The sequence below is a fragment of the Anabrus simplex genome, chromosome 1 (genome assembly GCF_040414725.1).
Source record: "Anabrus simplex isolate iqAnaSimp1 chromosome 1, ASM4041472v1, whole genome shotgun sequence".
Classification (NCBI taxonomy): domain Eukaryota; kingdom Metazoa; phylum Arthropoda; class Insecta; order Orthoptera; family Tettigoniidae; genus Anabrus; species Anabrus simplex.
In genome coordinates this window covers 688,331,966-688,345,510 of record NC_090265.1, presented here as the reverse complement: position 1 = coordinate 688,345,510, position 13,545 = coordinate 688,331,966, and the positions used below count along the sequence as shown (strand labels likewise).

Genomic DNA, 13,545 nt, shown 5'->3' with positions numbered 1-13,545 from the left:
ATTTAGAAACAGTCATAACAGTTGACAATGTCCATATCCTGATATCATCTAACAAAGAGTGTATACATTTTTCTGGCGGACTCTGTACGCAGGGAGAGTCACCAAACATTATCAATGGCAGTATTTCTTAACCAATAAGGAATTTTGAAAAACAACTTTCACAAACAGAGCAGGAGAGGGGCTAAAAAAAATTACTGGATATAATTAATTTATAAATGGACAGTAGTAATAATTTTCAACACAAAATTATGTATTTTTAAATGTAAACCCCCTATTATCTTCAGTGTAATTGAAAGTAGAAGAAAGGAGGTTAATAATGGTGTATGTTACAAAGTAATACGTTAATTCAAAACTTGAGTAACTGTAATGTGAAGCTGATGCTTCAAAATACCTCAGAAGTTCATTCACAAGTTGTAACAAACCTGATGAATGACCAGAGAGCAGCACATGGCTTTGCATAAGATGACTACAATGTTTCCGTATTTAGAACGACTAAAACAAACACAACATTACAGTCAAAATCGGAACTAGGAAGCAAAAACAAGCTTATCGAGGTCTGACAAGAAAAGGATGTAGGAGAGTTGGAGTTCATGAGAAGACAGCCTATTTAGTTGATGGCAGTGTATGAAAATATGAAGTTTGTCCTTGTGCTTCTGCGTTTGTCTTTGCCGCCTCTTTCTATATCTTTCTCTTCCCATACTGACCTTTATCCTATTACGTGTTCCTTTCGATGTTCCTATCTTTCTATACACTTGTACTTGTTTATACCTTGCCTATGTAAGTTACTCTCACTCTCCATTTCATCCTGACATATCAGCAATGATTAAGACTGCATGTACCTACAAGTCAGTGGGAGAAAGAAAAAAATGATTTGATAGTTTTTAAATTGCTTATCACATAGATACCAGTGTAAATAATCATCTAAGTTTCATCTGCCTATCTTTTAATAATTAAAAATCTGAGACCATTACCATTCCCTAGCATTTCCTTACATCAATTTTACATAGCGTAAAATATGACAGACTGGAAATAACAGAAAAATCCATCGTTTTAGACCTCTGAACAAGCAAATGAACATTGAAAATGTTCCTTCAAGAAATGTGGAAAAGGGAACTTTTAGGACATGAAGGAGAAGTAAACCATGAGATTGCTTACAAGGTACACAATATTTATTACTGTAATTATATACATTTTTTGTCAGATGTATTTGAGTTTCTTTCTTTTCTTTCTTGCTTCTTGAACTCGCCACTAATGATGTCTATAAACATTGATAGTTTCATCAGCTGCTGGACTCGTGATTGACACATGCTCAACATGTGACTTCTTTTGTTTGAGTACCGATACAAGTATCGCTCTGCGAGTGCTTAAGTATAACATATTATATATCCTTTCGAGTGGATCTTGCTGAAAACTACATCGGAGTCATTCCATTACAAGTACTGATCTCCAAGTGTTTACTAGTATACATTACATGATGCTTCTCATGTAAATAATTAATGACTGTTCGTGCAGCTGGATTCAACCTGACGTCAATTATCTTTGTTGATCGCTCTACTATCACGACATCTTTATCTGACCGACCACTCGGTCCTGGTTCATCACTAAATTTCACCACTCTTTTTTTCCACTTTTCTAACTTACTAAACAACGTTTACGTGCTGGTGGCATAATGGCACGCAGCATAATAGCGCACGACATATGTGATTCAATGTTAGATAACATAACCTCAAACCGGAAACTCATTGGTTGACTAACTCTACCACTAGTAACGCTACTGTCACATCATACTTGACCCCCCTTTAAATCGACCTGGAGAGTTTAGTTTTGCAAAATTCAAAAATTAGGCATACAAATTTTTTAACAAGGTTCAATATATTTATTGAAATATTTAAAATGAACATCGGATAATAATTATGGAACAAGTTCATTTTTTTAAATTGCCTCTTTTTTATGGGTTTTTTGTGAATAACATTTGGACCGGATATGATTTCCAACATTTTCTTTTTCCATTTGATAGAGCTCTCCAAAACACACGTTTTGACACCTTCACCTTCACCTTCAAAACTTTAGTCACAATTGAGTGAAATAGCTTAACTTTACATTGTTTGCTAAAGTGGGGCCCTATACTGTGTGATCTAAGAAACATTTTTAATGTTAAAACACTAGTACAAAGTTTTAGCTCTAGCACATTTGCTGATTAATCTTATTTAACATACAATTCTCAAAGACTGGAAACTTCTATATGTTTCTATACATTTTAAAATCAACAGCAAACAGAGTATTTGTTCAGACAATACATAGGCTTAAATTAAAAGAATAAACTAAAAACATTTGTTTACATACCAAGTGAGCCTGCAATGAAGTCAATTGCAGCATCTTTGAAGTTGTCTTTGGCATGTTCATCATTAACCATAGCTGCACTATCTACAACTGAAACAGACAAGCACAAAGCTATTCAGGTCAAAGTCCAAAAGCACAAATGAAACAGTTTTAAGACACATACTGTTATCACTATGAAAGATGTAGGTGGACAGGATATCTCAAGAATATAGAAGCATAAACCATGACAATGAAATAATGACATATTCTCCAAACACCATTCTGATTATGGTTTCATCATCATCATCATCATCATCATCATCATCATCATCAATCACTCGTGTTCTACCTCCCTTTTGCATTGATGGTTTTAAGGGGAGATCCTACATATATTCTGGGCCAAAAACAAGGACTTGGAGCTAGTACACTCCAAATTTTTGGGGCACATGATGGACTTTTTCTTTGCATGAGCAGGCATCTTTTAAAGATCCTGTGGAGACATTTGATTTAAATTTTAAAAAGCTACATTCTTAAAAAAGGGAGCCATAATTTTGAAACTTATCGCAAGTTCATTTAACTAGGCATGGCCACTCCAGCTTTGCTTTTTCTCAATAACAACGTTCTCCAGAATTCAAAATGCTCCAAACAAACCAGTTTTAATCTGATTAGCTTCAAACTTTGTAAGAACATGTACCCTATATGTTTATTCAGAATTTATAGAATTATTGAAAACTTTCAGAAATTACTTGAGACAATGCACGCACTATAAATGAGCTCTTTGACCTTTCTAAGCTTCATAAATAAGTTTCAAAAGAGAAAACAAAAAACGGGTATGTCTGGAACATTTTGAAGAGAAATAAAGAAGTATTTCTTAAAAATAAGAGCTATAATTTTGAAACTAACTGCACAATTGAAATAAAATTTTGAATTTTTTCCTAATTTAGACTATATTAACAGTCTCACTAATTTTGGTCAATCAGGCTAAAATGTTCAAAGATACAAAATTCAGCGGGGTCCATCTTAAGATATGTTGGAGGCTGGAATTATAACCTTGAAAGGATGTTCCTTAAAATACGAATGAATCTATTGAAGCAGGCCATCATTCTACTGGCAAAAATATATACACATGATTGTTTTTGTCAATGTGATTCGCCCTTTACATTATACAAAATTTTAGTAATCCAAACTTTTTTTGTCTTTCAGTTAATCGCTGGTCAGGTATTACTGAAAATTATGAACTTTCCTTCGCGCATTAATTTGTTAAACTAATATTATGTGGCATCTCTAGTAGATGGAAAGAGACTGCTTCTAAAATTCATTCACCATCTGTCGTCGTCATCAAACAATGGTAGTTATTACTGTTTTAAGAGGAAGTACAAATGGACAACCATTCTTTATTAACAATAATCAGGTCAGACACTTCGAAGAATGAAGATATTGGTAATAGAAAGGGAAGAGCCATGATGGGCGTGAAAATAAAAAGACATCATAGGTCTTGCAAATCTAATACTGTCAGGATCGCAAAACAAAAAGAGTTGACCAAAGGAGGTTGGATAAGAAAGATGAAGGCAAGGAAGTAAGTGGAAGCAATGCCAAACTCAGCTAGATGAGGATGCTTGTTCTTTCAAGGGGCCTAACAACTAGGTCATCAGCCTCTAATGATACAAAATGAAAAAATAATAATAATAATAATAATAATAATAATAATAATAATAATAATAATAATAATAATAATAATGTAAAAAAATTTAAATTTACCTACTGATTAGAATTTTAAAGATGATAACAATAAAGAAAATGATTATGAATATAAAATAATCAGTGGAACTAATTTAGAATTCACTAATTCACAAATTTTCTTATAAAATGATTTTAAAAATAAATTAAAATGTATTCAATTGGAATAAGGCATTGCCTTTGAAACAAAATAATATATTTCATTCAGAGTAAAAGTTTCAAAAATACATTAAAAATACACAGATATATAAAAATAGAGTTAAAAGAATAAAAACAATGTTAACAAAATTAGAAAAAACTTCACATTTAAACATGATAAAACAGGCATAGGACAATAGCGTTTGTTGGCGTTTTCAAATACCACCAGACTGAGCCCGGATCGAACCTGTCAAGTTAGGGCCAGAAGGGCAGCGCCACTCAACCCGGCATTATGATTATTATTGAATGATAAGAATTTCATTTGGTCCATATTGAACTGAGATTACAATTTAATTAATAATATATTGTGGTTCCAAGATTTAAACATGCTCATCAAGTTTCATCATACCAAAGCCCAACTTTACAGAAAGTGCCTCGTGACAACATAAGACTATCACGCCGCCAACGCATAATAATCCTCATATATTTTATATAAACTATTTTAAATGTGTGTTGGTATACAAATCCCTTAATCCGCTGAAACACAGGGTGCCATAGGAAACATGCATCTGCGCTCAGATGGCCTTCATTTAAACCGCAGTGGTATGTATAAGTTAGGAAATTTGTTTGGAAGGGTAATAGGGAGGTACATTCAGGGAAACGGGATGACCTAGGGAGTGGTGATAAGGGAACTGGAAATCAAGTAGGGATGACATAAAATTGTTAGTGTTGAACTATAGAAGTATTGTAAGGAAAGGAATAGAATTAAGTAATTTAATAGATATATATTTACCAGATATTGTAATAGAGTTGAATCATGGCTAAGAAATGATATAATGGATGCAGAAATTTTCTCACGGCACTGGAGTGTGTATCGTAGAGATAGGATAGGAAGGGTGGGAGGGGGAGTGTTCATTCTGGTGAAAGAAGAATTTGTAAGCTACGAAAAAGTTAAAGATGAGACACATGAAATTCTAGGTGTAAGGCTCATTTCTAAAGATAATAGGCAACTTGATATATTTGGAGTGTACAGATCGGGAAAGGGTAGCACTGACGCGGATTCGGAATTATTTGATAGGATAGTCGGCTATGTGGGAAACGACATGGAAAGAAATGTGATTGTAGCGGGAGATCTGAATTTGCCAGATGTCAATTGGGAAGGAAATACGAACGACAGGAAGCATGACCAACAAATGGCAAATAAGTTAATATGGGAAGGACAGCTGATTCAGAAAGTGATGGAACCAACCAGAGGGAAAAATATCCTGGATGTCGTGCTGATAAAACCAGATGAGCTCTATAGGGAAACTGAAGTAATAGATGGTATTAGTGATCATGAAGCTGTTTTTGTGGTAGTTAAAAATAAATGTGATAGAAAGGAAGGTCTTAAAAGTAGGACTGTTAGGCAGTACCATATGGCTGATAAAGCAGGCATGAGGCAGTTTCTAAAAAGTAACTATGATCGGTGGAAAACGGTAAATAAAAATGTAAACAGACTCTGGGATGGGTTTAAAGAAATTGTTGAGGAATGCGAAAACAGGTTTGTACCATTAAGGGTGGTAAGGAATGGTAAAGACCCACCTTATTATAATAGAGAAATAAAGAGACTAAGAAGGAGGTGCAGACTGGAAAGAAATAGAGTTAGAAATGGCTGTGGAAGTAAGGAGAAATTGAAGGAACTTACTAGAAAATTGAATCTAGCAAAGAAGGCAGAAAGGATAACATGATGGCAAGCATAATTGGCAGTTATACGAATTTTAGTGAAAAATGGAAGGGTATGTATAGGTATTGTAAGGCAGAAACAGGTTCCAAGAAGGACATTCCAGGAATAATTAATGAACATGGGGAGTGTGTATGTGAGGATCTTCAAAAGGCAGAAGTATTCAGTCAGCAGTATGTAAAGACTGTTGGTTACAAGGATAATGTCGAGATAGAGGTGGAGACTAAGGCCAAAGAAGTAATAAAATTTACATATGATAACAATGACATTTACAATAAGATACAAAAGATGAAAACTAGAAAAGCGGCTGGAATTCATCAGATTTCTGGGGATGTACTAAAGACAATGGGTTGGGATATAGTACCATATCTGTACTTATTTGATTATTGTTTGGTCGGAGGAGCTATACCAGATGAATGGAGAGTTGCTATAGTAGCCCCTGTGTATAAAGGAAAGGATGATGGACATAAAGCTGAAAATTACAGGCCAGTAAGTTTGTCATGCATTGTATGTAAGCTTTGGGAAGGCATTCTTTCTGATTATATTAGACATGTTTGTGAAATTAATAACTGGTTTGATAGAAGGCAATTCGGTTTTAGGAAAGGTTATTCCACTGAAGCTCAACTTGTAGGATTCCAGCAAGATATAGCAGATATCTTGGATTCTGGAGGTCAAATGGACTGTATCGCGATTGACCTGTCTAAAGCATTTGATAGGGTGGATCATGGGAGACTACTGGCAAAAATGAGTGCAACTGGACTAGACAAAAGAGTGACTGAATGGGTTGCTATATTTCTAGAAAACAGATCTCAGAGAATTAGAGTAGGTGAAGCTTTATCTGACCCTGTAATAATTAAGAGGGGAATTCTTCAAGGCAGTATTATCGGACCTTTATGTTTTCTTGTATATATAAATGATATGAGTAAAGGAGTGGAATTGGAGGTAAGGCTTTTTTTTTTGCGGATGATGTTATTCTCAATAGAGTGATAAATAAGTTACAAGATTGTGAGCAACTGCAACGTGACCTTGAAAATGTTGTGAGATGGACAGCAGGCAATGGTATGTTGATAAATGGGGTTAAAAGTCAGGTTGTGAGTTTCACAAATAGGAAAAGTCCTCTCAGTTTTAATTACTGCGTTGATGGGGTGAAAGTTCCTTTTGGGGATCATTGTAAGTATCTAGGTGTTAATATAAGGAAAGATCTTCATTGGGGTAATCACATAAATGGGATTGTAAATAAAGGGTACAGATCTCTGCACATGGTTATGAGGATGTTTAGGGGTTGTAGTAAGGATGTAAAGGAGAGTGCATATAAGTCTCTGGTAAGACCCCAACTAGAGTATGGTTCCAGTGTATGGGACCCTCACCAGGATTACCTGATTCAAGAACTGGAAAAAATCCGAAGAAAAGCAGCTCGATTTGTTCTGGGTGATTTCCGACAAAAGAGTAGCGTTACAAAAATGTTGCAATGTTTGGGTTGGGAAGAATTGAGAGCAAGAAGAAGAGCTGCTCGACTAAGTGGTATGTTAGGCATAGATATCAAAGATAATTTAATAAAAAACCACCTATTCAATACTTTCCACGTTTAATGTGGTTATTCTCTACATGATTTTATGTAGACTTATTTGGTCAGGTACATGCTTCACCCATTATTTTGGGCATCTTCAGCCTGTAAACAACCTTTAGGTCAAGGTTTGGGACCTTTTTAACCAATATAAACATACCAATATATACACTATATACAATATATACATTATATACAATATATACAAACATAAGTTAATACAGTTAAGTTTTTTTTTTGGTCCTAATCTATCTAATATGAAGAATGTCCAAAACTAAAATGGATCTTCTTTTCGGTAAAGAGGATTGCATATCGGGGTTTATGTGACCCCTATATCATATTAAGTTCTTGACGTACCGTGTCTGGTGACAGGATGTGTCGTCAACAATAAGTGGATAAACCCCGATATGCAATCCTCTTTACCGAAAAGAAGATCCATTTTAGTTTTGGACATTCTTCATATTAGATAGATTAGGACCAAAAAAAAACTTAACTGTATTAACTTATGTTTGTATATATTGTATATAATGTATATATTGTATATAGTGTATATATTGGTATGTTTATATTGGTTAAAAAGGTCCCAAACCTCGACCTAAAGGTTGTTTACAGGCTGAAGATGCCCAAAATAATGGGTGAAACATGTACCTGACCAAATAAGTCTACATAAAATCATGTAGAGAATAACCACATCAAACATGGAAAGTATTGAATAGGTGGTTTTTTATTAAATTATCCTTGATATCTATGCCTAACGTCATCTTCAATACGGAACAATAATGAGAGTTGTTACTTGTAAGTGGTATGTTGCGAGCTGTCAGCGGAGAGATGGCGTGGAATGACATTAGTAGACGAATAAGTTTGAATGGCGTTTATAAAAGTAGGAAAGATCACAATATGAAGATAAAGTTGGAATTCAAGAGGACAAAGTGGGGCAAATATTCATTTATAGGAAGGGGAGTTACGGATTGGAATAACTTACCAAGGGAGATGTTCAATAAATTTCCAATTTCTTTGAAATCATTTAGGAAAAGGCTAGGAAAGCAACAGATAGGGAATCTGCCACCTGGGCGACTGCCCTAAATGCAGATCAGTATTGATTGATTGATTGATTGATTGCTTGGTTTTACAAAAGGCTGATGATGACATTGAAAACATGTCAAAACCAGTACCTTCATAATAATAATAATAATAATAATAATAATAATAATAATAATAATAATAATAATAATAATAATAATAATAATAATAATAATAATAATAATAATAATGTTGTAATACAACTTCTGTACAACAGTCTTGTATGTATTGAAAAGGTGGATTTCCTCACATTAAAATTACTTGTGTGATTCTCAGTTCAATACTGAAGAACCATGAAGGTTTTAGATAAAAATTATTTATTCTATCATACATGTTTCAGGAACAATATGCATTCCCTTCATCAGAGTTTTTTTTTTTAATTTCTTTTTTTTTCTTTTTTTTTTCTTTCCTTGATTTGACTTCACTGATGAAGGGAATGCATATTGTTCCTGAAACATGTATGATAGAATAAATAATTTTCAATCATTAAAAGTGTATTGAAAGGTGGACCCAACATAAACTATTTTAAATAGTTTCTTTAATAGATTTAGACATGTCAATACAGGATCAAATAAAATATCTATTACCAAGCTCGACAGCTGCAGTAGCTTAAGTGCGGCCAGTATCCAGTAATCGGGAGACAGTGGGTTCGAGCCCCACTGTCGGCAGCCCTGAAGATGGTTTCCCATTTCCACACCAGGCAAATGCCGGGGCTGTACCTTAATTAAGGCCACGCCCGCTTCCTTCCAATTCCTAGGCCTTTCCTATCCCATTGTCGCCATAAGACCTATCTGTGTCAGTGCGACGTAAAGCAAATAGCAAAAAAATATATATATATACACCTATTATGGTTAAGTTTATCAACAACAGGGAATTAAAAGATTCTGGTCTGGCTGTGTTCACAAATAGACAGGCTAACAAATATACACTGAGTGGCCAAAAGTCATGGGAAGACACTGAATGTGATGTTAATAACAAGTTGCTCCTCTGAGTGCCCTCAAAATGCCAGCAATACGGCGAGACATCGACTCTACAAGGTTTTAGAATAATTCTGGAGGGATCTGGACCCACGCATCTTGCACTGCTATCCATAATTGGCCTTGTGTAGTCGGTGCGGGGTTCATAGAGCGTACAACATCGACAGCATCCCATAAATGCTCGACTGGATTAAGATCGGGAGATCTGGAGGGCCAATCCATAGTTGTAACTTCAATGGAGTGCTCCTTCAACGAACTGCATGCCACCAGAGAACTGAGATATGGCGCATTGTCCTGTTGAAATATGGCATCCCCATCAGGGTACTCTAGCACCAAAAAGGCATGCAGATGGTCTGAAGGAATGTCCACATATAGTGCACCTGTCAGCGCTCCCTGAAGCTGGACAATGGGGCCTAACTGCGACCATGAGAATGCCACCGCCGCCCAGACCAGAACTGAGCCACCTCCCATCTGGATACAAACCTTGATGACACGCATGATCCATAGCTTCATGTGGCATAAGCTATACTCTCACGCGCCCATCAGCTCGATACAACTGGAACCGAGACCATACCACACACCACCACTGTCCCATGGTCCATTGCCGATGTTCGCGGGCCCATGCACGTCTTTAAGCTCTGTGTCGAGGTGTCAGCAAAAGGACACAAGTCGGTCGTCGGCCGGTGAAGCCTATGCGGTGCAGTTGCCTTCTTACAGTCCTGGTAGAAATGGGTTCCTGACTCCCAACATTCAACTGTGCAGAGATCTGACTCACAGTAGCCCATCGAGCACCCAGTATGGTTCTGCGGAGACGACGTGATGTATGTTCATTAAACACCTGTGGTCTTCCCATGCGGCGGTTTATGCGGGTGGTAACATTCCCTCTACGATATTGAAGATCCACCCTCGACACTGTTGACCTTGGAAACCCGAATTCACGTGTAATCCCCGCAATGCTATGACCAATGTGCCCTGCGCCAATGATCATCCCACGTTCAGAGTCAGTTAACTCGCAACATGTTGCCATCTTCATGACACCGATGTCTGTGACAGACTGCTCAGCTATGCCGCAGCTGGCCGCAACTCTCAGGGTTCATACACGGCACATTTACTAATGGGACACCCCTTCCCATGACTTTTCGCCACTCAGTGTTTGTTACATTACAAGTTCAGTTTTTTAGTAAGCGACTAAACATTGAAAATTTGCATAAAAGTTCTGAAAAATTGGCAATTTGCCCCTCTAAGTATCAATTCCGACCTCTCATGTGGAGTACCATTAGAAATCCTTCTCTAACTCCAAGATGATGGTACCAAAACAGCTGCCCTAGAATCGTTAAGGGTCGAGAATGTGAAAATATTTTGATCTGCTTCATATCAACTTCTGAATGTAAATTCTGACCCATTGTGTGTATATAAATGAATACAGAATATTATGCCAACAGAATGGTACCACTGTGGTAGATGTTCATTAATCAAGGCAGAAGTTATGGTGTACAAAATTTTGTAAATTACCAAATGTACTGAAACATATGCCCGGGCTATATAATTAGTCATCCGTGTCACTACGCGACTAGTTAGATAATTTAGATCACAATAAATAACATCAATAACGTAACAGTTGTAAGGATACAATCAGCTAATCAGTTTTTACGGTATTTCATTTCATTTATTCATTGACATGACAAATGCCCACTACTATGCCATTCAGGTCTTGAAGTAGTTATCATTGGACACCTGTAAATACAACTGTACTGAACTGACTAACGTGTCTCCATTTCACCAAAAGTCAGACTTTCGGCAGACAACGTTGTCACAAAACCTAAGCAGGACAGTCCCTCCCCTGCCTTCACTACGAAGTATTTTTTGAATCAAAAATGAGTTCATCTTTAATGAATTGTGGTTTTAACTGCATTACACAAAAATATTAAAGATGATTTAGTGAAATTTTACACAAAGAACCTTGCAAAATAATAGAAATGTCCTTTCAATATTTTCTTTATATATACATTTTGACTGTAAATAACATGCTGGCAAGAAGTCTGAATTGATGCTATTCTAGAAAGCTTTTACAAAACAACAGAAATTCATTATCATGTTTGTACGGTAACTTATACTCCTTGTGCAAAAACTCAAAAACTCGTGTGTCAACTCTACGATCCTACAATTCGACTATGACAGTTGCATACCAAAGCAAATTTTACTGCTGTTCTTCTTCGCTCTGGAATAAACTTTCTCCATGGATAAAACACCTTACACTACTGCTAAAAAAAAAAAAAGCTAGGTACCGTATATCATAAAAATCAGGAACAGAGGCACTATGTTGCATGTGAGGCTTACTTCCCTAACTTCCAAACAGAACTGTAATTTACAACTTAGGGAAATAAGTAACATCACTATGTAATACCAAATTTCAAAAGCTATCTATGTATGTAGTGAGCAAATCCCTCTTCTTCAAAAGGAACATTCGTTACTTAAACTACTCTTCTTGTTTCCCCTGTGGATGAGAGCAGTACAATTACACCCACAATATACCCTGCCTGTCATAAGAGGAGACTAAAACGGCGGCCCGAGGAGCTTTTAACTTGGGAGCGTGGGTTGGCGACCACAGGGCCCTAACCTGAGCCCTGGCATTACTTACACTTGTGCCACACTCCTCACTTTCATCTATCCTATCCGACCTCCCTTGGTCAACTCTTGTTCTTTTCCAACCCCGGCGGTATTAGGTGTCGAGGCCTAGGGAGCCTTTCATTCTCATGCCCTTCGTGGCCTTGTCTTTCTTTGGCCGATACCTCAATTTTTTGAAGTCTTGGACTCCTTCCATGCTTTCCCTCAGATTAGTGTCAATAGAGGATGGATGCCTAGTTGTACTTCATCTTAATTCTACTCTTTAAACTCTCCAACTCCCTTTTGAAAACTAGATATTATTCTTCAACTATCAGTACATAAAATATAAAATAGGTCTATGCAATTGATTATTCTATTACAGTCCTGACGACTGAATGCCGAAAGACCTGTAGGCTTACTACTAACAACAATAAAATTTACAATTGAATAATAAAATGCCTATGGTGCCGGAAATTACTATAAATTAATACTTGTAAAATGTATGGCCAGTCTCTTGAAACTGATTGTAGATGAAACAGCATTATTATCATCGATCAGACAATTCCCCGCGACTGAACTTGGAAAGTAGAAATAAGGTTAAGTAGAATTTAAACTGTTAACTACGATGGTTTAGGTTTCAATCAACTGATTCTTTTCTTCATACGGAATGCAGTCGTAGTGACATTTGATGTTATAACAGTACCATCTGCATTACAGTAGTCATATTGATCACTAACGCAATTCAAACGAAGGAGCATACTATAAAAAAATACACGTGACTCGTGCCAACACGTGCGTTCTTAAGACTTATTGATGACCTACCGGTACCTAACCTTCCTCAACGTCTACGGCACCCAATCGTATGCAAATTGCTTTCTTTTTAGTAACGTATATCCCTGTCCTACTGGAAAGAGCAAGCCTATATATAAGAATGTTCCTGAGATACATGATAATGGACAGACTAGCATAACAGCAAAGAGCCACAGAATACACTACTAAGGTTCTAGCACACATTCAAGGTCCATTCAATATAAATAATGTTACGGGCCACCAGCTGATCTACAAGTCAGCCGGTCATCGTCGTCGAGCCGGATTACTTCTCCTTGCTTATGCCCACTCTTCCCAACAGCCCCTCAACATATCTTTCGCATATTTTAAATTACTGTATTTTAAAGACGACTAACAAGACTCACCCTGAACGTCTATCAAACGTGTGCTTGCTCAACATCTTGATTTTCTTCTTTCTGATTAACACATGAATGCTGTGCGTCACGAACGTGACGTCGCAATATAAAAAAATAACGAAGGCATGGAGAATTTAACCTTGGCGCTACTATCGCTAGCAGCACTCAGCACATTCATGTTTGATCTTTCTGTTTGCATATTTCTCTTTCATGTCCATGATG

General features: G+C 36.5%; 2 protein-coding genes across 6 annotated transcripts in view; one reads left to right on the top strand and one right to left on the bottom strand.

Annotated features, from left to right (window-relative positions):
- The window catches only part of LOC136857331 (glycerol-3-phosphate phosphatase), a 150,656-nt gene that overhangs the window by 9,439 nt on the left and 127,672 nt on the right, over window positions 1-13,545 (top strand). The gene's annotated exons all lie outside the window — the stretch shown is intronic.
- The window catches only part of LOC136857330 (mitochondrial ornithine transporter 1), a 161,132-nt gene that overhangs the window by 76,818 nt on the left and 70,769 nt on the right, over window positions 1-13,545 (bottom strand). For 2 of the 5 annotated variants that reach the window (XM_067135922.2, XM_068225139.1), the window contains exons 1-3: window positions 12,962-13,152; window positions 11,722-11,793; window positions 2,344-2,430 (exon numbers count right to left, since the gene is read on the bottom strand). In XM_067135922.2, the coding sequence (XP_066992023.2) occupies window positions 2,344-2,430; window positions 11,722-11,773 (139 nt within the window). In that variant the 5' untranslated portion in view covers window positions 11,774-11,793; window positions 12,962-13,152. Of the gene's footprint in view, window positions 1-2,343; window positions 2,431-11,721; window positions 11,794-12,961; window positions 13,153-13,332; window positions 13,441-13,545 lie in introns of those variants that run through there. The other 3 variants (XM_067135923.2, XM_067135925.2, XM_067135926.2) reach the window with 3 other exon arrangements.